Here is a 27750-nt window from a genome sequence, read left to right as displayed (position 1 = left end):
AGAATTGTTGTTGAAAATACAGAAGGCATATAGACGGCGAGGGGGTCAAAGTAAATGGCAGATTTCACTTTCTGTGCCACAACACTACTCCCTATCCCTTTTCTAATTTTCATCTGCATTCAGTCTCCCTCATACTAGTTCTCACACACTCCTCCAGTGCTCTCTTTCTAGCCCAGTCTCAATCCCCTAGCAGCATGCCTTCCCTATTCTGGCCTGTCATACTCAGTGTGGGCTGCTGCATGGCGACTGCCTACTGAAGCTTAAAATTTGAGCCCATTATGTCAACAGGGGTTATGGGCAGAGAGGTGTGCACAAGTGTTCAGCAGTAAGAATGGAGAGAAAGAGAGAGCAAGGGAAAAATACATATGGAGAGAAACAAGTGTGTAAATGAAGGATTACATCGAGAGATGGAAGTATAAATTGATAGGCAAAATGTGTGTGTTCCTGTATTGTTGGTGTGAATTTATTATTATTTTTTCAGTCTATTTCATGAAGGACTAGAAGTTATGGGTAACAAGTACATTTTAATTATACTTAAACCAATGGGTACTTGTCAACACTTTGACAGACAAACATTACAAGTAGCACTTCGGGAATATGCTAATTAAACACACATTTTCAAGATTTGCTTAGATTGGCATTGGATGACATAACAATGAAGCACTTCCCTAGTCCAGTTCCCCTGTGCTTCTAAGCTACTGCTTTTTCCAATCATCTTTCAAGTAAAAGAGAGCACTATAGAGAGCAAAAGTAACAACGGATATTGGTAGGCACTAACTCAGGCTTTGTCCAACGAACCATGGCAATGGCAAAATTGAGTTTTTGAAGGGTTTTTGGATAAAGGTCTGTGATATACACAGGCTTAGGAGATTTGTAATTTTGTTCTATAGGATAATCTTCATCAGCTAATGTCACTTGTTAATTTTGACACATTTATTTAATAAAAAAAGCAGTCTTCATAATTCATAAAGGTCCTGTTAACTGACTGATATTATTGCATAGAACACAACGTATAAGATCTTCTAAGCCTGTGTAAAATGCTGACCTTATTTTCGGCGTTTATCCCCAAACCATATTCATTCCCCATTAATTTTCCCTATAGGAATGGCTGAACGAACCAGAGGTAACTAATTTACAGACTACAAGCTGGCGAGCGCTATATCTACAGGACAAACACAGTTAGGGTCGTACGCCGCAAGCCGCCAGAGTCGTACGCCGCAAGCCGCCAGAGTCGTACGCCGCAAGCCGCCAGAGTCGTACGCCGCCAGGGTCGCACGCCGCAAGCTGCTAGGGTCGCACGCCGCAAGCCGCCAGGGTCGCACGCCGCAAGCCGCCAGGGTCGCACGCCGCAAGCCGCCAGGGTCGCACGCCACAGAGGGTCGAATCTGTGCATAATCCAAGATGACCGACATGGTAAATAGCAGAGCTCACAGTCAGAGAATCAGAGCAGGGAAAGCAGGGGTTGAAGGGACTAATAACCAATGCACACAGAAACACTGGTCAATACAATGAACAGTTCTTTAAGAGGTGCTCTTGGTCACTGAAAAGGCTTACCCCCTGTGAAACTGCCTCTGAAACTTTGTTGGGTACCACATCAGACTACAAAGGGAAAGGTACTTACAGAATGTCAATAATTTGTCAAATCCATTTCAATTGATACATTTATAAAAATTAAAAAAAGATTGAAGGCTTTCGTTGGACCCAGACCTCTCACTTTGATACTGTGACTTTAAACAAGCGGCAATTCATCTCACACTGACCGGATGGCCATTGTCAGTAGAGAAACTTCACCTTTCAGATACCCTCTGTCCTCTTCTGCTTGCCATAGACACTTACCCCCCCACATAAACTATCTGGACCTTTTTGGGTGGGCAGTGGGCACATCAGTTTCAAGTGCCAAACACAAGAGACAGCATCAATAAAAAAAAACAGATAGAGCAACACCTCGCCTCTCCCCTATTTGACAGAGATAGTTTGTGTGTATGCATTGATATAAATGCTATAGGTGCCTTTTTTTAATGTAGTTCTATCCTTGAGCTTTTCTTGTCTATTGATGTTCTATACAGACCCCAGGAAGAATAGCTGCTGCTTGTGCAACAGCTAATGGGGATCCAATAAAACAAAAATTGCGTTCATCCTCACCCTCAAACACTTACGCAAGTCTTGAATTTTTTCTCTCGCTCCCCCTTTCTACACCTCCCCCTCTTTCTATCCCCCGTTCAGTATCAGAACACTTTGAGCAGCAGCTCGTATGTGGCGTTGATGATGCCCCAGGAGAGAAGAGAGCGGTGGTAGTTGAGGTGGGCCCCTCTGAACAGCATGGCCACGCTGCCGCCTCTCTCCCGCCAAACCGTCATTAACACCTCCCCACAAGGCCGGAACGCGCCCCCAACTTGGGACTGGGCACGGGACTTCACCACGTTCAGCGGGTAGAACATGATCCCCAGCGCCGCCCCCAGCACCCCTCCACACACAAAGTCATTGACCAGGTGGCCGGTCCGGCTGGAGGCTTCAGGGAGCTGCTCCTTGATGGGCCCGCGGAGCCCGAAGAACAGCATGTTACTGGGACCGTTTCTTATTAAGACTGGCACCAGGCCGCGGTAGCACTCCTTCACACCGTACTCTCTTAGGAGCGTCCGGAAGGTGTGGGCCGTGTTGTGGAAGCGGCCGTGGTGCCGGTGGTCCTGGAGGAGAGTCTGCACCCGCTCAAACGGCATCAGGGCAGCTTCTGCCGTGCCCGCCAGCGCAGCTGCGAAGCTCCGCGTCACTAGCTCAGGAATGCCGCTGCCTGTGGACAACTGGTCCAGTAAGACATGGGAAAAGTCTTCGTACAGGCCGAACATGATGGCTACCGTGGTGGTCTTCTGCAGAAGAGGAGGGAGCAGCCCCCTGTAGAGGTTCCTCATCCCGTCCCGTTGGAGCTGCCCGACGGCCTCTCTGGCCCGCACACCGTGCAGCTGCTGCCTGAACAGAACTTTCTGGATGGGGAATGTCACCATGATGTTGGTGAAGGCAGCTATGGAACCACACGCATAGTGTTTCCCTCGAGGGGTGAGAGCTGCCCCCAAACCCCTGCCAGATAGCAGGGAGACCCCACTTTTACCAAGGGAGCCATGGGGCTGTGATGTGCGGGTTGACTCTGGGTCCATGGTGGTAACACCATGGGAGGTGAGACACACCCTGAGCCTACGCCACAAACATCACCGCTGGGGAGACGACCTCTTGGATGATTTTCAACCTGTGGGAGGGAATAAAAACATTTCTTAAATTGAAAATCCACATATTTAAAATGCAATATTATCTATTGATGCTGAAACTGTGTGAATGGAAGCTTCCTGTTCATCTCAGCAAAACATGCCATGGCTATAATAACATTGTAAATGGATGGTCAACCAGTCTGCAAAACTCCCTCATGCATAGTGGAGAAGGATTGTGTGACAACGAGGCTCGTATCCAGAAGGCATCAGGTTCTGCACTGCGGTAGGACCAATGACTGTATATATGAATGGATAAAGCCATCGATCACTTGACACCATTCATTCCAATGTGAAAATTTGGCTTCAATGCGATATTGAGTTAAGTCGGTTACGATGGCGTCTCATGGAGACTTAACATTCACAGTTTGAGCTACGCCAGGAAGTGACATTGCAGGCTAGCCCCCCCCCCCCTCATTGAGTAACTCAAGTTGAAGGCCGATCGGGATACGGCAGGCTGCCATTACCAACTAAATTATAACTTCTGTGTGAGATTTTAAAATAAATAGGTTCAAGGACATACATCTGGTGTATTAGAAGCATATCCTTCACTGCCAACAATGCCTGCAGTACCACATTCGGCCTTCAACTGCCGTTGCTTCATTGAGAGGTGGCAGTTATTCTCTCCTGGGTAGGACTGGTGTTGATACAAATATTCTACAAAACAATGACCAGGTTGCCAATGTAAGAAGGATCTTGTGTAAGCAGGTTTGGTATTGCAGTATTGCAGTCCAGTGCACCACGAACTAACACAATCCAGTTAAGTGCTGCTGCCTCTATTGAAGTTTGCCACCGTTAACACCTCAGTGATAAGAATTATTGCATAACACTTGGGTCTAATGTACAAGGGTTCTTAGACAAAGGTGCTATTTGGTCATCAGAAGGGGAATTCAAATCAATGACGTGTATATATACACACATATAAATCATTTATACATCTGCCTAGATGTTATGCAGCCAGTTATCTTGAAAACACAAGGTCCTACACACAGAGCATGCTCTAAATACACAAAAGTATGAGGACACCCCTTCAAATTAGTGGGTTTGGCCATGTCAGCCACACCTGTTGCTGACAGTTGTGTAACATTGAGCACAAAGCCATGCAATCTCCATAGACAAACATTGGCAGTAGAATGGCCTTACTGATGAGCTCAGTTACTTTCAACATGGCACAGTCATAGGATGCCACCTTTCCAACAAGTCAGTTCGTCAAATTTCTGCCCCGGTCAACTGCAAGTGTTGTCACTGCGAAGTGGAAACGTCTAGGAGCAACAACGGCTCAGCTGCGAAATGGCAGGCCACGCAAGCTCACACAACAGGACCGCCGAGGGCTGTAAGCACGTAAAAATCATCTGTCCACGGTTGTAACACTCACTACCGAGTTCCAAACGGCCTCTGGAAGCAACGTCAGCACAAGAACTGTTCATCTGGAGCATGAGATCACAATGGCAAGCGTCGGCTAGAGTGGTGTAAAGCTCGCCACCATTGGACTCTGGAGCAATGAATCACACTTCACCATCTAGCAGTCCGACGGACAAATTTGGGTTTGGCGGATGCCAAGAGAACGCTACCTGCCCCAATGCATAGTGCCAACTAAAGTTTGGTGTAGGAGGAATAATGGTTTGGGGCTGTTTTTCCTGGTTCAGACTAGGCCCCTTAGTTTCAGTGAAGAGAACAGAAATCTTAATACTACAACATACACTACAACATTCTAGACAAGTCTGTTCTTCCAACTTTGTGGCAACAGTCTGGGGAAGGCCCTTTCCTGTTTCAGCATGACAATGCCCCCAGTGCACAAAGCGAGTTTCATACAGAAATGTTTGTCAAGATCGATGTGGAAGAACTTTGGGATGAATTGGAACGCTGACCTACCCACCCAACAGTGCCCGACCTCACTAATGCTCGTAGCTGATTGTTAGCAAGTCCCCACAGCAATGTTCCAACATCTATCACAAAGCGAGTTGGGGGGCAACTTCATATTAATGCCCATGATTTAACAATGAAATGTTCAATGAGCAGGTGTCCACATACATTTGGTCATGTAGTGTAGGTCAAAGGGTGATAGAAGTGTCACTGAAGGGTCATTAGAGGTCAAGTTGTCACCTTGTACAAATTAACTGTCCTGAACCTGGTTGCTGAGTCTGATCCAGACACCGTAAATAACAGGTCTGATCATTGTACTCTTGCTAAAGGATCTTGGGTAACGCCTTCTAGGAACTCCCAATTTGCTTGCCAATGCTGTCATGGATATGCTATGGAACGCAACTTCCAAATTATGCACACAAAGTTGAAAGACATGCTGAAATCTGAGTTGTAATCTATCATAATGTATAATTTCCAAAGATTACACACTTGCACAATCCAAACTTGATTATTCTGAATTAGTTCACGAACTCCAAAGCACAGGACAAAACTGTCTGCTAAATTTGTCTTCCTGTTCAGAACGGTAGAATAAAATGCTAAATGATTGGTGAACCGGGTTCCACTGACCAACGTTAGACAACACAGGTACTAAGTCAGATTCCATAGCCACAAAGTCTTTTTGGTCCTAATTTAAAGGTTGTGGTTAGGCATGTGGTTAATTAAGGTTAGGTTTAACATGAAATGTTAGAGAAATTGTGGCAATGGGAGGAGTTTATCGATAATTATGACTGTGGTTGTGTTAACCAGGTGAAAGGGGTGTCGCTAAACTAACAAGCCAGTTAGCTAGTTAACATCAATTTGAGGGCCCTTTACTTGCCAGTGACATGGCTGATTTGACAGTCAAGAGTTCATTAGCAAGCTATTGTTACTAACAGCCTTTTGACTCTGCTTGCTACAGTTTGCAGGCCTTGTGCTAGCGAGTTAGTTAACGTTAGCTAGCATGTTGCACTACTGTGTCAAAGCTGACAACTTGACTTGATTTTAAACCACACAAGCTGTCGTGGTAAACGTTAAAAAAATAAAAATTAAAAAGCTTATTATAATACTATATTTAAAAACTATGTCCCTCGTATCCAACTTTACTTGCCGCGTTAACTCCAGCCGTTGCCTTGCCACGAAGAATCCGTAATTTTACCACAGAAAATATCTTATTTTAGGTGGTACAGTCTGCTGTGTCGATCGCAGATGGGCTTGTGGTGAAACAGGCAGGAAGGAAAACCAATAGCGATGCAGATAGCGGGCATTCCCTACGGCGCATGCGCAAATAAAACATGTTTGAATTTATTTTCCACCACAGTTTTTGGTGGAAAGTTTCAGGCTATTCCTGTTGGTTCTCTTGAAACAGGTTTACAATGTATATTTGACAAAATAACATTTGCACCTCGAATGGATTATATGTTGAGGGTTAACTCCGTGACTAGAATTGAGTGGCGCAGCGGTCTAGGCACTGCATCTCAGTGCAAGATGCGTCACTACAGTCCCTGGTTCGAATCCAGGCTGTATCACATCCGGCTGTAATTGGGAGTCCCATAAAGTCTGCGCAAAACTAGCCCAGCGTCGTTCGAGTTTGGCCGGGGTAGGCCGTAATTGTAAATACAAATTTGTTCTTAACTGACTTGCTAGTTAAATAAAGGTCACATTATTATTATTATTATTATTTAAATAAAGCCTCGTGCTTTTTATGATGTTTATTTTTGCATTAACGCATTTTACTCAAGATTCGCCCTTCATTTTATGTGTGCAATATTCTGTCATTGCACCAGGTGGCAGCATTTACCTGGAAATACGATCCCTCGAGCCTACTGACATCACATCTGCGACTGCAAGTCGTGATGTCATCAAAAGGTTGCCATTGAGCGGAGCGATAAACAAATAACCCAGTTTCAACAATAGGAAATTCATATTTTGTTTTGTTTATGTCTGATAACCGCACTAACCCTGTACCTCACGGAATTCAATAATACAAGCAAATATGTCAGCACAAAAGGACTGCGAGTTTTTAGTGAAACGGGCTCGGGATCTAGTGTCCGAGGACCCGTGTGCAGCCAAGGCTTGGCTGATAACCGCTCGAACCCTCTATCCCACGGACTTCAATATTCAGGTAAACTGCGTCTAGTAAATGACATTGAAACGCTAGCGGATTAAACTCGGATTTGACAAATTACTAACGAGCTATTTGGAACACATGTAGTAGTCAAGCTAGTCTCTGTCAAGAGGTCTGGTCCTTGGCTTTGTAGCATAAAGGCTGGAATGGAATGTCACATTGATTGGTCTCTTGTCTTGACAGCACGAGATGTACACCATTGAGAGAAACGCAGAGAAGACTGCTTCAGCGGGCAGACTGCTGTATGATATGTGAGTGAAAGTTCTTATCTCGCTACTTCTGCACACAGTACTGTTTATGGCTGGTGTAACTGCTGTTATGTGTGCTGTGTCCTTCAGGTTCATCAATTTCCCTGATCAGCCTGTTGTGTGGCGGGAGATTACTGTCATCACAGCTGCCCTGCGGAGCGACTGTCAGGACAAACAGGCTCAGTTCCTACGAGGTGAGGACTGTGGTGTGTGTGTTAGATCTACATGAGATCTTTCCTGATTGGGTGAAATGTTAGAAGTGTAAACACTGTATTGTGTATGTTCACTGTAGGTCTGTTTGAAACCCTGCCCGGACCAGTGCAGTGTGAGGTGCTGCTGAAGGCCACAGAACAATGCTTCAATACCCTGGAGAAGGCTGAGATGCTTCTGTTACTGCTCAGACGCTTCCCAGAGTCTGTGGTCCAACATGGGGTATGTAACCTCTCACCTCTGACCTTCAACACCGTGTTCAATAAACACAGAATCATTTATCTGTTGCTTTGTTCGCATTCAAGGTCAATTTGGGAGATTCCCTATTGGAGGCGGAGACGGCTGAAAAACTGGAGACACCTGTCAACTGTTTCAGGAAGCTGTTTGGTGAGAGATTTCTCTGAATCAGATGATCGAAACCTAGAACATTTGGACCTCAAAAGATGACAAATATAAAGTAACTATATATGCATTCTATGTTACTTTTCTTCCTCTCTCACAGTGTGTGACGTTCTCCCGTTGATCATAAACAACGTGGACATGCGTCTGCCTGCCAGTCTGCTGCTGAAGTACATGCTGAAAGCAGCAGAGTTCTACATCGGTTATGTCACGCGGGGCCCGTCTGCTGACGGACAGCTGCAGGGCAAAGCCCTAAACGGTAGCTGAGTACTATTTATAATATCTGCATTTGATCTCATTTATTTCTCATTGCATGCCACCTCCACATTGCTACTACTTGCATGCCATCAGGTAGTTTTATGATTTTTGTCCTCAATTTCTCCCTCTTTTCTTTCTGCACGTTTGCTTACACTTTCCATTTTCACGTGTTTCACGGTCCAATGACGTTGCCCTGTACTCATCTTCTCCCTTCTCTCAGGCTCTCAGGAGGGTGGTGGGCTGAAGTCTCCCAGTGTGTCTCGGGGGTCCCAGCGCTATGTGATTGAGGGTCTGTCAGAGAAGTCGTCGTTGGTGGCTGAGCCCTGGGAGAGACTGCTGGATATCCTGGCAGTGGTGGGGGCTCGCTGCGAGTGGCAGGGGGACAAGGGACAGAGGTAGGAGCACAGATGATCTCCCAGTATGTGTGTGTAACTGAAGTGAATGTGTGTGTGTGTGTGTTTACTTATGAGTGTGAGTGGTTAGCCTATACATACTCTATGCATGTGTTTGTTTTGCAGGATAATGCTGGGTGTTAAAGTGTGTGCATCACTGTTTACGTGTGTGTTTTTGTAGGGGCTACGTGGAGATGCTGCAGTGGGTTAAGGAGCTGTGTTGCTACCTGCCCAGTCTAGAGGGAGAGACCAGGTCACGGTGCTGCAGTCAGGTGGTCATCTGTGCCTCGCTGGTCCTCTTCCGCAGTGCCTACCTCTACGTCTCAGCTGTACAGCCTGCTCTGTTTCACGGTCAGTCTCTCCCCCTGTGTGTTCATATGTATTTGTATTCACATGACTGTGAAAATGTCAATTTTGTCCTTAGAGCGTTGGTCTTGTGGAGATTCTGTTTGAGGCTCTCTCCTTAGTTTACAGTGAGGTTGTTTGTGTGTTGCGTCTGTGTATTCATTTGTATGTGTGTGTGTTGCAGGTGTGAATGCGTTGGCCTCTGGGTCGTGGATACTGCTGGAGGACCTGAGCTCAGTGTACAGTGAGGTAGAACTGGAGAGAGGAGCAGGGAAACACGCTCACAAGAAACGCAAACTGGCCGACGGCCGCGAGAAGACCATGGTGAGAGGATAGATGGGAAGTCTTTGTGGACTGTGTGTGTGTGTACATGCTTATGCATGTATTTGGGTGTTTCTTCAGAGCTCAGATGATGACGAGGGCCTGGGGAAGGGGCGTGGCCGGAACATCATGGTCAACAAAACAGAGATGCCCGGGTGGGCAGAGACTCTGGAGAGCTTCCGTTTGGCCAGGGAGAGCTGGGATCTCCTCCAGTCCCACGACAGCCTGGGGACCGGTACGCCCTCCAAATACAGCCCCCAGCTCCCAACTGCATGCTCTCTAAATGCATGTCCTGTCTAAGCAAATGTTTGTTGTTCTGATGAAATGTTTTCACACCCATTCTCCAGAATTCAACAAGATCTGTTCCTCCTGGAAGACAGACAACTGGCTGTGGTTCAGAATATTCTTCACAGATATGATCATATACCAGGTAAACATAAATAATGATCATTGTTCGTTAGGAGTTCATCTGTGTTTTGTATGTTTGTCTGTGTATGTCCACGGATTTGTGTTCAATGCCAGTGTGTGTGTCCTCTCCCCCAGGGTCATTACCGTAAGGCCTTGTCCAGCCTACTCCAGATGTCTGGGTTTCAGCAGCCTCAGCCTGGACAGAGCTCCCCAGGACAGGGTAACCTGGAGCACCACAGGACCCTTATACAGCAGGCCTCCTGCCACTACGCACTGGGAGAGTACAGGGTGGGTATGCACATACAGAGGGCTCATCCAGAAACATGCATACAACCAGAGAGAGATTGCGTCACTGTTTTTCTGTGTCTCCGTCTGTATCAGATGGCGTGTGAAAAGTTACTTGATGTAGTTGGTGGGTTGGTACCTCAAAACCAGGATCCAGTCAAGAACACTGACGAATCGGGCAAAGCCAGAAACAAGCCCAGGAAAGGTAAGGTTCACTGTGTGTGAGATATCTTCAAATGTCTTTGTTTTATGTCCATGCTTACAATGCAGTGTGTTTTTGTTGCTAGGCAATGATCTGAGGCTGCTGCCCTGTACGAGTAAAACGATTCTGCCATTCTGTCTTCAGCTGATGTTCGCCTGTTTCAAGGTACCTCAACACTGCCCTTACAAATAAGGCTAAACACAGAACTATGTTGATAAGGGTCTGCAGGTTTTACATTCCCCTTAAACTCAAATAACCTATTTTAAATTTTCATCAGCTTCGTGCCTTCACGGACAGCCGAGACGACCTCTCCTTGGGTCACGTGGTGGTGCTCCTGCAACACGATTGGCCACAGGGCGAGTCTCTGTTCCTGAAAGCCATTGATAAGATCTGTCAGCAGGGCAGCTTCCAGTATGAGAACTTCTTCAACTACGTCACCAGTATCCTTATCAGACAGTATAGCTAAAACAATATATATATATATTTTTTTATATATATCTAAAACAATCCAAGACTTACGAGTTGGTTGAGCAGATATGAGAACGACTGGGGATTGCAGACACTTTTTAGCTTTTTGTCTCTCTGTTGTTTGACTTTAACTCGTTCAGATATTGATATGCTGGAGGAGTTTGCATACCTGCGGACTACGGAGGGGGGGCGGGTCCAGCTGGAACTACTGCCCAATCAGGGAATGTTAATCAAGTAAGCCCCTCCCACTGGCAGATGCTTATGTATTGTATGCAGTCATGCTCACATAGATGTAGCGAATAGCAGCTCAGCTGTCAGGCGTTGTGTTGAGAAAGGGTTAGAGGTACAAAGCGCTGTCTATCTAAGGTCGGGAAAAAAGTTGTTTAGGTTGTTTGAATGCAACCACTCTCAGTGCGAGTTGAGGAGTAGAATGAGGTTGCCTCTAGACACTGATCTACGATCAGTTTCAAGCTTCCTCTTAATGTTAAACGTAAAGATTTTTAGAGGGTAAGCTGATCCTAGATTTGTGCTTAAGGGCAACTTCTAACCCGGAGCGTGAGTTGATGAATGTTGGTGTTTACTGTCCTCAGGAACCCTAGTCCCGCCCTGGGTGGGGAGTTAAACACCCTGCTGCTACCTGGGGTGCAGACGACCGACAGGTACCCCTGCCCACCACCCCTACCCCAAACACTCTCTCCATCCCTCTGCCCCAAACCTCATTTTGGTTTTCGGTCTGTTGTTTTCATCGAGTCCTTGTCGTGTTTTATTTTTGAGAAGGCGTTTGACCCATTGCATCCGTTTATGTGGTCGTTACTGATGTTTTTAAAGTCAATTTTGGTTGTATTTTTCATATCTGTAGTTGTCATTGCATTTGTGAACATTCACGTTTGACTATGTGTTACTGTTTTTGATGTTGTTGAATCTTCCCCGTCTAAATTTTGCCTGGCTGGTAGATACCCTATACTCTCATTCCATCTCAAAACTATGAATACTGTATTTGGGGAAACATGTAGTTTCCTTGATGTTGTGTCATTTTATGTTTTATCGTTGATAAATTGGTGTTTTCAACTGTTACTGTAGAGGTTTGGAGAAAAATGAACATTATCAAATGTCTGATTTCTAAAACTATGAACATGTGTTTTTCTATGAAAATGCTAGAAATGGTTTCTTTCTCACACCCATTGTCTGGCTTCCTCTGCCCTGTAGGCACCACACGGTGACGCGTGGCATCACTAAAGGGGTGAAGGAGGACTTCCGCCTGGCCATGGAGAGACAGGTGTCACGCTGCGGGGAGAACCTGTACACTGTCCTCCACCGCTTCTGTGTCAACGAGAAGATCATCATCATCCAGTCCCTGCCCTGATCTGACACCTAACCTTTGACCCCTTCACCTTTAAACCTCGGACATCTGACTTTTGAACCTGTTGAGACCAGGAGCCCAGGCTTATGGGTCTAATGTCCACAGTGAAAGCCTGGTCTTCCTTGCAGCTTGTGTGTCCAGAAGACCATCGCCGTCTTCCATCAGACCTGACAAATGAACTTCTGACCCCTGAACAGCCTCTATGACCAAATAACACACATAATTAGAAAGAGGCAAATTCATTGTTTTCCTCTTTCAAGGTTTTATTTATGGTGCTATTTTCATGAGGGTACAATATTGGACACTTTTTGTGCTTGCCTTAAACTTAGATGGCTACTTTCAGAGGATGTACTTTCAGAGAAGGTTCTGTACTTGGGGAGCATACTGTTTCTGAGGATACTAAACAGGTATTGTTGGTGTATAGTGTGTCTGTATTTGCTGTCTAGTGTGTCTTTCATTGGCTATCTTGATACATTTAGTTTACTTTGCCTAGTTGGATCATTTTGTGAAGCTGATGAAAAAGATTTGAGGTTCCAAATCATTGTGAGATTGTTGGAAAGTTGACAAACGTGAGCTTGATATTGTTAGATAACGTTTTATTGTTTTTCTTTTTTATAAAGCTGTAGTAAAATAGATGTTTGTTTATATGAATTCTCCATTAAACCTGACTGGTTGGAAACAACAGTTCTTTCTTGATTTCTCCACCACTGCAGTGCAGCCCTGAGGTTGGCCCAGAACAGCCTGTGCTTGCCCCTGTCCTGGGGCCACTCCAGGTAGGTGTGCCTGCCCATCATAGCCTTCGTTGGTAGTACTTGGAAGGGATCATGTACTGAGTCAGAGGCTCCAGTAGCACCAGGATATCACTGTCAAACCCACAGGACAGCCGCTGATGGCTGGCAAAGTACCGTTTGTAGTAGGACCACTCGCTCCGGACGAAGTGTCCAGAGAGGATGAACACATCGCCGGCTCCTCCACACATTGGATGATGTTCTCCACGATCGTCTTCCCTGGGACGAAGTCCCTATCATGGCGACAGATGTGGAGCCCCCTTGCCCGGAGTTCTCCAGTTTAGCAAGAGCGGGCCCTTGACCAGTTGTGGAAAAAGGACCCAATTGTCACACTTGAGTTAAAGTATAGATACCTCAATAGAAAGTTACTCCAGTAAAAGTGATAGTCAGCCAGTACAATTCTACTTGGGTAAAAGTCTAAAAGTATTTGGTTTTAAATATACTTAAGTATCAAAAGTAAAAGCATAAATCATTTAAAATTCCCTTTATTAATCAAAACAGATGTATTTGTCACATGCGCCGAATACAACAGACCTTACCATGAAATGCTTACTTACAAGCCCTTAACCAACAATGCAGTTTTAAGAATTATAGAGTTAAGAAAATATTGACTGAATTAACTCAAGTTTAAAAAAGTAACAATAAAATAATAAGGCTACAGTATATACAGGGGTACCGGTACGGCATCAGGGGGTACAGGTTAGTTGAGATAATTGAGGTAATATGTACATGTAGGTAGGAGTAAAGGGGAAAAGCAGACGATACCATTTTCTAGTTTTGAAGTCAGGGGCACACTCCAACACTCAGACATTATTTACAAAAGATGCATTTGTATTGAGTGAGTCTGTCAGGCAGTAGGGATGACCAGGTGTTCTCTTCATAAGTGCATGAATTTGACCATTTTCTTGGCCTGCTAAGCATTCAAAATGTAATGAGTACTTTCGGGTGTCAGGGAAAATGTATGGAGTAAAAGTTGTCAAAAATATAAACATATACCTCAAACTACTTAAGTGGTACTTTAAAGTATTTTTACATAAGTATTTTACACCACTCCCCTTGACCCAGTCTTCATTATGCTGGCTGTAGGACATGAAGGAGTGGAACAACACCCCCTCCAGGTCCTGGGGCCGGACCTGCTGGGTCCTGGAATGGTGCTTGGCTTGGGTCCACTGCCAGATCATACTCAGGTACCACGGAACGTCCAGGTGGTGGCACAGAGTCGCCATAACAATGATAACCGTGACCACTGGGCACCAGATGGCCGTTGCCAGCAGGCCGACGTTGCAGGATATCTCCTGGATCTGGAAGCCCTCTGGTGTGTGGAGTTCCTCAGACTTCGGGGTAGCTGCAGTGGTAGGCTCGTGGCCAGTGGAGAAGTTGGATTCCTGTGTGTCCGCTGCCCAGCCCATTCCCAAAAGTACCCAGATCCCTGAATCCTCTCAGGGAACGGGTGAAGGGGTTTCTGCTGGCGTTTAGAACCCGTAGGAACAGGGCAGGCCCCCAGACCGGTCAAAGACGGGGCATGGAGGGAGTTCTCCGTGAGCAGGAGATACTTAAGGTGTGGGAATCCAGCGCACACCGGGAGATTCCACAGCCGATTGGTACTCAGGTACAGAGCAAGGAGAGAGTCTAGGGCCAGCAGGGACTCTGGTACATTGGAGATCTGGTTGTTCTGGAGGTCCAGGGTGGGGGTGCTGTTCGGCAAGCAGCTGAATACCAATTCGCTCAGCCCATTGGAGGATAGGTTCAGGTGGACAGCCAGTGGCATTTCTGGCTGCTGTAAACCATCGAGTTGAGGCTGAGGTCCAGGTGACGCAGAGAGCTCATGTGCTGAACACTTGCTCAGGATTTGAAGGTTCTTGAGGTTGTTCCCTCTTAGAACCAGGATGTCCACTTTTTATTCAGGGTTGTACACTCCACAGAGATTTGCAGTTCTACTCTGGAGGACACCGTATCAGTCAGGGTGCAGTCTGAGAAGTCTAGCTGCAGTATCCCGCTGGGCAACCTGGGGCAGGTCATGTGTATGATGGACGTCTCAGTCATCGGCAGGTGCTCCACAGGCACGTTGATGAAGAAATGACAGAGGGCTTCCAGGGAGAAGAAAAAGGTAACCACCCCCTCTGGAATGTGTCTCTTCGTGGGGTGTCACTAAAAGACGGATGTGGATAGCCATGTCTGAAGTGCTCAGGTGGGCGATGGGGGTTTGGAACACAGCGTTTACGGTGTTGGTCAAGTGCTCCCAAGTGATGACCATATTGGCTAGGTGAAGATGTAAGGTGTTGTCAGCCCCTCTCCCCTTCAAAAGTTTCACCAGGTAACTGTGGTCGCCCTTCGGGTTCATACCCATCAGCTCGACCTCGTTGGACATGCGGACCTTCTCTGCCTGGATGTCACCCATGCTGCCACTCTCATAGGCTGTGAAGTTCTCCAGACGAAGGGTCAAAGTTTGCAGGTGTACGTCAGGGATGTTGATGTTTGCTCCGAGTCCCAGACTCTAGCTTTCCCAGGCTGCAGAACTCTGCCCCACGGGTTAATGGTGTGGAACAAGTTAGAGGTCAGATCTAGACCTCTCAGGTTCTGTATGAACAGCAGGTACCGTTGTTCAGTGAGATTCTGGAGACGGTTGTGGGAGAAGTCCAGACTCTCCAGGAGTGGAGTTGGATGGAATGTCTCCGGATCTATCTCCTCCAAGACATTCAAAGACCGATGAGTGGTCACTTGGAAATTCTCATGGGGGAGTTTTTTTTATGTTGTTCTGGGAGAGGTCCGGGGCTTAGGTGGATGGCGGTAAGTTTATGGGGAAGGAGAGGTTTTTGGAAGAGAGGTTGACAATGAGGTTGTATATTTCTGAGGAAGAGAGGGTACTGCAATGGACTCCCACTAACACAGCCACTGCCCAGAGGTTGACGGCCACATTCCTCCTCTATGGAAAGGATCAAGCAGAAGAGGGAGAGAAAATGTAAAAAGCATTGGTTTGTAAAAGAGGTTCAGTACACAGTGTGTTTGTGAATCACAATAAAATGTAAAGGCTTTGTTTTAAATATGAATGTCATGCAGCGTCCTTATTCACAAAAAAAAGCTTCCTTGTGTTTTTTTTTTACTAGACTCTTGAATAGACTCATCAGCTTTTTTGGACTATTATACAGTACTTGTGGTACATGCACACACACACACACACACACACACACACACACACACACACACACACACACACACACACACACACACACACACACACACACACACACACAGAAAGAGGAAAAAAAGGAAAGACTGACCTGTCCTATTCACTGTCTTTTCAAGAGGTGTTTTTTGTTGTTGAAATGATATTCAGTCTCTCTCTCTCTCGCTCTCTCCCTCCCCATCTCTCCTCCCCATCTCTCTTTCTTTCTCTCTCATTCCTTTCAGCTTTATCTCACTTTTCTCTGCCTTTGCTATTGTGTTGCTTTCACACTCATACTATTTATTACCTTATCAGTCTCATGTTTAACACTTCCTCTCTGGCTTACAGTAAATGTTGAGCAGAGGGAAACAGACACTTGAAACCACGCCATTCAAATGTGCAGGAAACATGTTCCTCCTTCACACACATTTCTAATTTCTTTCATTTAATTCACACTGATGGGCAGAGATAGAGTTTGACAGGCAATGAAGTTGAGATTTTGCCACGTCTGTGGATTTGGCATCGACTAGAGGCTATGATAATATATTACTCAATGTATGGCTTCAGTATAAAGATATTAAATAGATTTATGTCATTGATTTTTATTGATTAAAAAGATAAATTAAGAGAACACTTTTTATGACGACAAAAACGCAAACGTTTTAAAAATCGGGCTCGTCCGGGATTTGAACCCGGGACCTCTCGCACCCAAAGCGAGAATCATACCCCTAGACCAACGAGCCCTACAGGTTATTCTAAGGGACCATTTTATAAAACCTACCTATTACGTGTCGACAAGGAATGTATAGCCTCATGCCAAGTTAAGTGCACTTTTAAACACTCCCACTTCACTCTGACTTTATAGACGTTAGCTGACAGCTCACGAAAACGATGCATATGCTCAATGGGGTAGAAGGGAGGAGTTTGTTTCTGGATGGCCAGATAGCTACCAACGATGACAAGAAATGTCTATGTGGGTAATCGTAAATGCCTAGTTTCATCTTGGTCTTGACACAATGTCTTGTTTGGACTGATTTCATGTCAATGCTTATATTGCAGAAATTCGCAATATAGAAAACCAACAACTGTAACGATGTATTTGAGAGACAAGTGCTTATGTGCAAATGTATTTCTGTTTTCAATAAACATTGGAGACAAAATATAGTTTACCTGTTAACAATCTAGGCCAACCACATCTGTTTTGCCCCGTAGTTGCGCATGCGTCGGTTTTGTTGCTAAACAACCAACCCATCTATAGTGTGCTGTACTCATATGGCAGCATTCACTGGTACACCACCTTTGAGGCATGGGCATGAATATGCACCTCCGAGAGTGTGCATTCATGCATATGGGCCACTGTGGGAGTCCGTCATATACAGTGGCAAGAAAAGGTATGTGAACCCTTTGGAATTATCTGGATTTATGCATTAATTGGTCATAAAATTAGATCTGATCTTCATCTAAGTCACAACAACAGACAAACACAGTCTGCTTAAACTAATAACACACACATTATTGTATTGTTCTTGTCTATATTGAATACATCATTTAAACATTCACAGTGTAGGTTGGGAAAATTATGTGAACCCTTAGGCTAAGACTTCTCCAAAAGCTAATTGGAGTCATGAGTCAGCTTACTTTCATTTATCAAAACATTTTGCAGGAGAATGTTAGGCTATCTGTGCGCCAATAGAAGCTCAACAGAAGTTGGGTGATGCAACAGGAAAATGACCCAAAACACAGAAGTAAATCAACAACAGAATGGCTTCAACAGAAGAAAATACACCTTCTGGAGTGGCCTAGTCAGTCCTGACCTCAACCTGAGTGGCCCAGTCAGTCCTGACCTCAACCCGATTGAGATGCTGTGGCATGACCTCAAGAGAGCGGTTCACACCAGACATCCAAAGAATATTGCTGAACTGAATCAGTTTTGTAAAGAGGAATGGTCCAAAACTGTATATATTTTCATCCCACATTCAGCAGTTGTAAAGTCGTCAATGGTAACTGATTGCTTCTGCCTAACTTCCCCTACTCACCATATATCATCACTGATCTCCTGTTTGATAACCTTAGCAAATCATTTTAGACCCGTCCAGGCAATAGTGTGCAACTGCAGCCCGCACATGTGGGCATTCATGCATCTACAGGAACGCCCCCCTCCTTGAGTAACCTATTGTTTACTGCATTAACGGTCCCCCCCGAGTACCCAATTGGTTCCATGACCGTAACCACATATGTAAATCATTTCAAAATACGTTCGTTACTCACCAAATATGAAGTTTCGCTGAGCAACTATCTTCATTTACTCCAGTTATGGCCGGTATGTACTTTCATAAAAGGTCAACATTTACAAGCAAAAAAATCCTATTTGGCACCTCCAATGTAAATCACTCATATCTGCCAAACACAGCTCGTAAGTCTACAGCAGCTCAATACATTGGAGGCGCCGAAGAGACACTTTTTTCGGTTGCTTGTACATTTTTATTTAGACCTTTTTTTGGAAGTACATCGTCTTACCGGTAGTAACAGGACTAAATTAACATAGTTACTCAGCGAATCTCCATATTTGGTGACTAACAAACATATTTTGACATAACGCTTGCAGAGCTGTCTAATGGGAGTTGGAATCGTTGCTTCCTGGGCGTTAGAGAGGAGACACATCATACTCGTGGTCGACATCTCTAACTCACAGACACTGGGGCAGGTCTACATTCACAGTGAATCACTGCTGATGTCAGGTCGGCTAGAGGTGGAGGACATCCATTTTCCAACTAAATTGACATAACCTCATAATGCCTGTGGCAAATGTCATGATAAGGTGTTTATTTCTTAAAATCAGGTCCAGATTAAGAAATCACATAATTTCACGGCACACTATCATTTTTTGTAAACAAATCCGTGAACCCAGCTGCAATTGGATGTGTGGTAAATGTACTGTTGAAGTTAAAGCCCCTTTATAATAAAGCCATAATAACGTCTGTCATGTGACTACAGTTGAGCAGAGGCGTTTTTAGGATTTCCACAAACGGGGAACATTTGTTGGGTCCCAAAAACAATGTATTTTTAAGAACGCATTTCATGCAATTCTAGTCAATTACACAGTAAAAGACAGCTTAATATTTTTTAATACCACATGAATGGCCGAATCGAGTGGCCAGTCTGAGATTAATCTAGTTTTGAATTTTAACAAACAATTGCCCAGGCCAATAAAGCAACAAACAGATTGTAGAATATTAGGAGGCAATATACATACTGAACAAAAATATAAACGCAACATGCAGCAATTTCAACAATTTTACTGAGTTAAAGTTCACATAAGGAAATCAGTCAATTGAAATGAATTCATTAGGCCCTAATCTGTGTATTTCAAATTACTGGGCAGGGGCGCAGCCATGGGTGGGCCGGGGAGGGCAAAGGCCCACCCACTGGGGAGCCAGGCTCAGCCAATCAGAAAGTGTTTTTCCTCACAAAGGGCTTTATTACAGACATAAATATTCCTCAGTTTCATCAGCTGTCTGGGTGGCTGGTCTCAGACAATCCCTCAGGTGAAGAAGCCGGATGTGAAGGTCCTGAGCTGGCGTGGTTACATATGGTCTGTGGTTGTGAGGCCGGTTGGACATATTGACACATTTTTTAAAATTAAGTTGGAGGTGGCTTATGGTATTGAAATTAACATTAAATTATCTGGTAACAGCTCTGGTTGACATTCCTATAGTCAGCATGTCAATTGCACACTCCCTCAAAACTTGCGACATCTGTGGCATTGTGTTGTGTGACAGAACTGCACATTTTAGAGTGGCCTTTATTTTTACCCCAGCGCAAGGTGCACCTGTGTAATGATAACACGGCTTAATCAGCTTCTTGATATGCCACACCTGTTAGGTGGATGGATTATCTTAGTCTAGGAGAAATGCTCACTAACAGGGATGTAAACAAATTTGTGCACAACATTTGAGAGAAGTAAGCTTTTTGTGCATATGGAACATTTCTGGGATCTTTTATTTCAGATCATTAAACATGGGACAAACAATTTACATATCTCAAAATGAGCTACTTTGAAAAACAATATTGCAGATTAGTCTTCTCCTTCCAGCAGACAGATTCGTCTTCTCCTTCCAGCAGACAGATTAGTCTTCTCTTTTCAGCAGACAGATTAGTCTTCTCTTTTCAGCAGACAGATTAGTCTTCTCTTTTCAGCAGACAGATTAGTCTTCTCCTTCCAGCAGACATATTAGTCTTCTCTTTTCAGCAGACAGATTAGTCTTCTCTTTTCAGCAGACAGATTAGTCTTCTCCTTCCAGCAGACAGATTAGCCTTCTCTTTTCAGCAGACAGATTAGTTCTCTTTTCAGCAGACAGATTAGTCTTCTCCTTCCAGCAGACAGATTAGTCTTCTCCTTCCAGCAGACAGATTAGTCTTCTCTTTTCAGCAGACAGATTAGTCTTCTCTTTTCAGCAGACAGATTCGTCTTCTCCTTCCAGCAGACAGATTAGTCTTCTCCTTCCAGCAGACAGATTAGTCTTCTCTTTTCAGCAGACAGATTAGTCTTCTCTTTTCAGCAGACAGATTAGTCTTCTCTTTTCAGCAGACAGATTAGTCTTCTCTTTTCAGCAGACAGATTAGTCTTCTCTTTTCAGCAGACAGATTAGTCTTCTCTTTTCAGCAGACAGATTAGTCTTCTCCTTCCAGCAGAGATTAGTCTTCTCTTTTCAGCAGACAGATTAGTCTTCTCTTTTCAGCAGAGAGGATGACAGAGTAAAGGAGGGAGAGAGAGGGAGACAACTTTTACTTTGACCTCATTACATTCTGTCATTCTGTCACGTCTGCTCCCGCTCTTCCCTCCCCTGGCGCTTGAGGGCGCCAGATTACCCTGCATCACGCACTCCTACCATTCATCACGCACACCTGCCTTCCCTCATCACTTGCATTAGTGTTATTGGACTCACCTGGACTCCCTTTTCTCCTGTTTATTTCCTCTCCTATATCTGTCAGTTAGTTCCCTGCTCTGTTCCCTGCTGCTGCATTGTATTGTTTTTTGACACTATTCCTGTCTCTTCGCTGTCCGTTATAATTAAACGTTTTACTCCCCTTATCTGCTTCGTCTCAACAGCGTCATTCCGCGTGACACATTCCTAATGAAAATGATGTACTTTTTACTCCATACATTTTCCATGACTCCCAAAAGTACATGTTACATTTTCAAAGCTTAGCAGGACAGGGAAATGGTCCAATTCACACACTTATCAAGAGGACAACTCTGGTCATCCCTACTACCTCTGATCTGGCACATTCATTAAACACATGCTTCATTTTTAAATGATGTCTGCGTGTTGGAATGTGCCCCTGGCTATCGTCAAAAAAATGTAATAAAAATGGTGCCGACTGATTTGCTTAAGCAATTTGAAATTATTTATACTTTTACTTTTGATACTTAAGTATATTTTAGCAATTACATTTAATTTTGATACTTAAGTATACTTAAAACCAAATATTTTTAGACTTTTTTTCATCTACCTGATGACGAGGTTCATCAACAAGGTGCTGCAAGGTGAGGAGGGAGGAGTGTGTAGAGGAGGGGGCAGGGTTAGGGAAAACAGAGGTCAACAAGAGAGTATATTTGACAGACTGACCCCTTTAATATATTTAACCTCTGCACTGTTGTGCTATTTCTACCTCTGTGGTAACTGTGTCTCCTCATTTAATTCTCTCTGTGTTTGTCTGTGTCCAGCGATGGTGTTTGACAGTGTCAGAGTGTTTGGCTACAAAACCTGTTCTCTGGTGGATGGTTTTCAGTCAGGACAACTGAACCAGGGTCCCAAAGACCACCGCTCAGTTCTACAGGCAGGTCGTAAAGGACAACGGTTTCCCTGGTGATGAGACCACCAGAGAGGTCAAAGGGTGTTTCCCATGTGACTTCCACTGGGGCGTGGCCGACTCAACCGTACAGGTGAGGGGATGAGAAGAGGACAGGATGCAGAGACGAGAGAGGGAGGAGAAAGGAAAAGGAGATTGTGATTTTATTTAGTAAAACTGCTCTGCTTTTTTAGCACTCGATCTCGAACAGAACAATATGCAAGCTAGGTCATTACACCACACCAGAATGACTACCTGGCCATCTGAGTTCACCTGGGCCTCTTTGAGTCCACAGGGGCATCTCACTACCGCTTCGCTCTAAACTGGTCCCTCATCCTGCCCCATGGAGATCTGTTTAATGTGCACACAGAGGCCCTGAGGGTAGACGCACACTGTATAGTGTGTATTCAATGTTTAATACACATGCAAACATACACTAGAATGCACGCATGCATGGATACACATTGCATTTTAAATCACTTCAAACTCTTTTTACAGATTCTATCGCTGTCTCCTGACTGAGCTCCGCAAGCAGGGCCTGGAGGCCATGGTCATCCTCTACTACCCCACGAACAGAGCCCCTCTGCTGGGCTTGCCTGGCCCGGTGCATGGCTCCAGAGGCTGGCTGAACCGGAGCACGGTGGAGGCCTTCCAGAGCTACCCTCTGCTACAGGGCTGGGCCCTGGGTGAGTTATTGGATCCCCATCAATGAGCCCAACAGACTGATGGAGTGGAGAGGAGCAGCATCTGGCAGCCCATAGCCTCCTGCTGGCCCACACTAAGGCCTGGAGGCTCTATGAGAGGGAGCATCTCAGCCAACAGAGGGGACGTGTCCCTGGCCCTGCACGCAGACTGGGTAGAACACGCCAACCCCTTCCTGGAGTCACATGCAACCACCGCTCAGAGATTCCTGTGTTTTTTTTAACCTTTATTTAACCAGGCAAGTCAGTTAAGAACAGCTTCTCATTTTCAATTAAAATACAGTAAACTCACAGACTTTACTGTATGAGGCACCTTTGAGATCCTAAAGTGAATCCCAGTGAGAACTGTCCCGTTGTACTGAGACAAACATTCTGTGCAATACTGTAGCCACAATAAAGCCTCAGTTGGTTTATGGCCCCCTACACATTCTACAGCTTATTGTTATTGGTATTGCTTAAAGTGGCTTTTGTAACACTTCAGGTGTCGTAGGTGTGTGGAGTCAAACGCAGGAGACAGTGAGTGCAAAGCTGTGCGTCTTTAATAGCGCCAACGCATCACAGGGTGCTCACAATAGTAACGGCCCCAAACACAGGGAATGAGAATGTACAACGGAAAAAGTAACGACCAGGCACTAACACGTACCTCTAACAACAGAGCCGAAGGTTACACTGAAATAATCCCGCACAACAACCAGGCGGGCCGGCTGTCTAATAAAGACAAACTAATTAACTGATTAACCATGAACAGGTGCTACCACTAAACATACAAGGAGGGAGAGGAAAAACAATCAGTGGCAGCTAATAGGCCGGTGACGACGACCGCCGAGCGCCAACCGCCCGGGAAGGGGAAACACCCTCGGTTGGACTCGTGACAGTACCCCCTCCTGACGCGGGCTCCCGCAGCGCGCCGACACCGGCCTCGAGGTCGCCCCGGAGGACGAGGTGCAGGGCGATCCGGATGGAGGCGATGGAAATCCCTCAACATGGATGGATCCAAGATGTCCCTCACCGGTACCCAGCACCTCTCCTCCGGACCGTACCCCTCCCAGTCCACGAGGTACTGCAGGCCCCTCACCCGGCGTCTTGAGTCCAGAATGGCCCGGATCGTGTACGCCGGGGTCCCCTCGATGTCCAGAGGGGGAGGGACCTCCGGTACCTCACTGTCCTGCAGGGGACCAGCTACCACCGGCCTGAGGAGAGACACATGAAACGAGGGGTTAATTCGATAATAGGAAGGGAGTTGTAATCGATAACACACCTCGTTTATTCTCCTCAGGACTTTAAAGGGCCCTACACACTGCGGACCCAGCTTCCGGCAGGGCAAGCGGAGAGGTAGGTTTCGGGTCGAGAGCCAGACCCTGTCCCCGGTACAAACACGGGGCCTCACTGCGGTGGCGGTCAGCACTCCTCTTCTGCCGTCCACTCGCTTGTCGTAGAGATTCCTGGACGGCCCTCCAGGTCTCCTTGGAGCGCTGTACCCATTCCTCCACCGCAGGAGCCTCGGTCTGGCTCGGATGCCATGGTGCCAGGACCGGCTGGTATCCCAACACACACTGAAAAGGGGACACGTTAGTAGAGGAGTGGCGTAGTGAGTTCTGAGCCATTTCAGCCCAGGGAATGTATCGTGCCCACTCCCCTGGCCGATCCTGGCAATACGACCGCAGAAACCTACCCACCTCCTGGTTCAATCTCTCCACCTGCCCATTACTCTCGGGGTGATAACCGGAGGTCAGGCTGACAGAGACCCCCAAGCGTTCCATGAACGCTCTCCATACCCGAGACGTGAATTGGGGGCCCCGATCAGAAACGATGTCCTCCGGCACCCCGTAGTGCCGAAAGACATGGGTAAATAATGCCTCCGCAGTCTGCAGGGCTGTAGGGATACCGGGCAACGGGAGGAGACGGCAGGACTTAGAAAACCGATCCACAATCACTAGAACCGCGGTGTTCCCCTGAGACGGCGGAAGATCGGTCAGGAAATCTATGGACAGATGTGACCATGGCCGCTGTGGAACGGGGAGGGGTTGTAGCTTCCCTCTAGGAAGGTGCCTAGGAGCCTTACTCTGAGCGCACACTGAGCAAGAGGAGACATAACCCTTAACGTCCTTAACCAACGTAGGCCACCAATACCTCCCCTGAAGGCTCCCCACTGTCCTCGTCACCCCAGGGTGACCCGAGGAGGGTAGGACGTGAGCCCACCGAATCAGCTTGTCCCGAACATCAAGCGGCACGTACCTTCGCCCCGCTGGACACTGAGGAGGCGCGGGTTCAGCCCGTAACGCCCGCTCGATGTCCGAGTCCACCTCCCATACCACTGGGGCTACCAGCTTAGAGGCGGGAAGGATGGGAGTAGGTTCGGTGGACCCATCCTCGGTGTCGTAAAGGCGGGACAGTGCGTCAGCCTTCACGTTCTGGGAGCCCGGTCTATAAGACAAAGTAAACCGGAACCGGGTGAAGAATATGGCCCACCTTGCCTGACGTGGGTTAAGTCTCCTTGCAGCCCGAATATACTCCAGATTCTGGTGGTCGGTCCAGATGAGAAAAGGGTGCTTAGCCCCCTCAAGCCAGTGTCTCCACACCTTCAGAGCTCTAACCACCGCTAGCAACTCCCGGTCCCCCACATCATAGTTACGCTCCGCTGGGCTGAGCTTCCTTGAGAAGAAAGCGCAGGGGCGGAGTTTTGGTGGCGTACCCGAGCGCTGTGATAGCACGGCACCCACCCCAGCCTCGGACGCGTCCACCTCCACTATGAATGCTAGAGAGGGATCCGGATGCGCCAACACGGGCGCATCAGTGAACAGCGCCTTCAACTTGTTGAATGCCCTGTCCGCCTGTGCTGACCACTGCAATCGCACCGGGCCCCCAGCAGTGAGGTAATGGGAGCCGCTATCTGGCCAAAACCCCGGATAAACCTCCGGTAGTAGTTGGCAAAACCCAAAAACCGCTGCACCTCCTTTACCGTGGTTGGAGTCGGCCAATTACGCACGGCCCTAATGCGGTCACCCTCCATCACCACCCCCGAGGTGGAAATGCGATATCCCAGAAAAGAGACGGCTCGTTTAGAGAACACGCATTTCTCAGCATTTCTCAGCCTTGACGTATAGGTCATGCTCCAGCAGTCTTCCAAGCACTTTGCGCACCAGAGACACATGCGCGGTGTGAGTGGCCGAGTAGATCAGAATGTCATCGATATAAACAACCACCCCCTGACCGCACAGGTCCCTGAGAATCTCGTCTACAAAGGATTGGAAAACGGCTGGAGCATTCTTTAACCCATACGGCATGACGAGGTACTCATAGTGGCCGGATGTAGTACTAAATGCGGTTTTCCACTCGTCTCCCTTCCGAATACGCACCAGACTATACGCGCTCCTGAGATCCAGTTTTGTGAAGAACTGCGCTCCGTGGAACGATTCCACCGCCGTAGCGATGAGAGGTAGAGGGTAACTATACCCCACTGTGATGGCGTTTAGACCTCTATAATCGATACACGGACGCAAACCTCCCTCCTTTTTCCTCACAAAAAGAAACTCGAGGAGACGGGTGAAATGGAGGGCCGAATGTACCCCTGTCCCAGCGACTCCGTGACATATGTCTCCATTGCCAACGTCTCCTCCTGGGACAGCGGGTACACATGACTCTTGGGAAGCGCAGCGTCTACCTGGAGATCTATCGTACAATCCCTTCCCGGTCGATAAGGTGGTAATTTAGTCGCTTTCACTTTACTGAAAGCGATTGCCAAATCGGCATACTCGGGGGAATGCACACCGTGGAACCCTGGTCTGGACTCTCCACCGACGTGGCACCGATGGAAACTCCCAAACACCTTCCAGAACACTCCTCTGACCACCCCTGGAGAACCCCTTGTCTCCACGAAATTTTAGGATTGTGCCGGGCCAGCCAGGAGTCCCCAGCACCACTGGAAACGCAGGCGAATCAATAATAAAAAAACTGATACGCTCCCTATGATTCCCCTGCGTCACCATGTCCAGTGGGACCGTGGTCTCCCCGACCATCCCTGACCCTAATGGCCGGCTATCTAGGGAGTGCACGGGGAAAGGAGAATCTATCGGCACCAGCGGAACCCCTAACTTAAGGGCGAGTCCGCGATCCATAAAGTTCCCAGCTGCGCCTGAATCGACTAGCGCCCTATGCTGGGAAGAGGGAAAAAAGTGAAGGAAAGAGATTAAGACAAACATATGGCCAACAAGGGATTCTGGGTGAGTCTGATGCTGACTCACCTGGGGTGACCGAGAAGCGTTCCGCCTGCCATCTCTACTCCCAGACGGACCCCCAGCACCGATCAGACGTGTGTCCTCTCCGACCACAGTTGGTGCAGGGAAGGCCTCCTCCTCCGGTACCCTCGGCGCAGCCCCTCCCAACTCCATCGGAATGGGAGCGGAGGGGCTGGGTGGTGGAACGCACAGGACCCTCTCTGAACGCCCGCGGGCAGCCAGCAGATTGTCCAGTCGAATGGACATGTCAATCAGCTGATCCAGTGACAGAGTGGTGTCCCGACACGCTAACTCCCGGCGGACGTCCTCTCGGAGACCACACCTGTAGTGGTCCATAAGGGCCCTGTCGTTCCACCCAGATCCGGCTGCCAAGGTCCGGAACTCCAGCGCGTAATCCTGGGCGCTCCTCCTCTCCTGCCTGAGATGAAAAAGTCGTTCTCCCACCGCTCGGCCGTCTATAGGGTGATCAAATACGGCACGGAAGCGGCAGGAAAACTCTGGGTAGTGCTCCCGCGCTGAGTCTGGGCCATTCCAGACTGCGTTCGCCCACTCCAGAGCACGACCCGTGAGGCAGGAGATGAGGACACTCACCCTCTCCGCTCCTGAGGGAGTGGGTCTAACGGTGGCCAGGTATAGCTCCAGCTGAAGCAGAAACCCCTGGCAACCCGCCGCCGCTCCATCATAAGCCCTCGGTAGCGTCAGACGAAGGGTGCTGGAGTCGAGTGATGGGGAGTCCGGAGTCGGGGGTGCCGAAGGTGGAGAGAGGAGACCACTCCTCTCCCATCGGTCCATTCTCTCCATCACTTGATCCATCGCGGATCCGATCCGATGGA

At 47.0% G+C, this 27750-nt stretch overlaps 3 protein-coding genes, 1 non-coding gene and 1 pseudogene across 7 annotated transcripts; 2 read left to right on the top strand and 3 right to left on the bottom strand.

The window, feature by feature from the left end:
• Positions 1–428: 428 nt before the first annotated feature.
• On the bottom strand, positions 429–6428 carry LOC118371380 (mitochondrial nicotinamide adenine dinucleotide transporter SLC25A51-like). Of its 2 annotated transcripts, none has more exons than XM_035756800.2 (2): positions 6265–6428; positions 429–3238 (listed from the first exon to the last, which is right to left on the bottom strand). In XM_035756800.2, exon 2 carries the CDS (start codon positions 3147–3149, stop codon positions 2226–2228), a length of 924 nt encoding a protein of 307 aa, XP_035612693.1. In that variant the 5' UTR covers positions 3150–3238; positions 6265–6428; the 3' UTR covers positions 429–2225. The 2 variants fall into 2 exon arrangements, with proteins under 2 accessions (XP_035612693.1, XP_035612694.1); XM_035756801.2 differs by lacking the exon at positions 6265–6428 and adding an exon at positions 5607–5792.
• An 85-nt stretch (positions 6429–6513) lies between these two features.
• On the top strand, positions 6514–12859 carry ints10 (integrator complex subunit 10). Of its 3 annotated transcripts, XM_035756798.2 has the most exons (19): positions 6514–6766; positions 6941–7278; positions 7465–7532; positions 7620–7723; positions 7822–7961; positions 8045–8126; positions 8242–8397; positions 8617–8791; positions 8970–9139; positions 9318–9457; positions 9536–9689; positions 9802–9884; positions 9998–10150; positions 10244–10352; positions 10435–10514; positions 10627–10789; positions 10958–11051; positions 11408–11476; positions 12024–12859. In XM_035756798.2, the coding sequence occupies exons 2-19, from the start codon at positions 7150–7152 to the stop codon at positions 12178–12180; spliced, it is 2226 nt and encodes a 741-aa protein (XP_035612691.1). In that variant the 5' UTR covers positions 6514–6766; positions 6941–7149; the 3' UTR covers positions 12181–12859. The 3 variants fall into 3 exon arrangements, with proteins under 3 accessions (XP_035612691.1, XP_035612690.1, XP_035612692.1); XM_035756797.2 differs by having other exon boundaries at positions 6514–7278; XM_035756799.2 differs by lacking the exon at positions 11408–11476 and having other exon boundaries at positions 6520–7278.
• Positions 12211–18807, bottom strand: LOC118371376 (toll-like receptor 6; annotated as a pseudogene).
• On the bottom strand, positions 16800–16871 carry trnap-ugg (transfer RNA proline (anticodon UGG)). The gene has a single exon. It is a non-coding gene; the product is annotated as a tRNA-Pro (tRNA).
• A 3012-nt stretch (positions 18808–21819) lies between the features above and the next one.
• LOC127913751 (beta-klotho-like) lies at positions 21820–22881 on the top strand. Its single transcript, XM_052486981.1, has 2 exons — positions 21820–22075; positions 22480–22881. The coding sequence occupies exons 1-2, from the start codon at positions 22002–22004 to the stop codon at positions 22691–22693; spliced, it is 288 nt and encodes a 95-aa protein (XP_052342941.1). The 5' UTR covers positions 21820–22001; the 3' UTR covers positions 22694–22881.
• Positions 22882–27750: the final 4869 nt, after the last annotated feature.

Source organism: Oncorhynchus keta, chromosome 30 (assembly GCF_023373465.1).
Source record: "Oncorhynchus keta strain PuntledgeMale-10-30-2019 chromosome 30, Oket_V2, whole genome shotgun sequence".
NCBI classification, from domain to species: Eukaryota; Metazoa; Chordata; class Actinopteri; order Salmoniformes; family Salmonidae; genus Oncorhynchus; species Oncorhynchus keta.
Note: the sequence above shows the minus strand (reverse complement) of the source record. Positions and strands in the feature narration are given on the sequence as shown.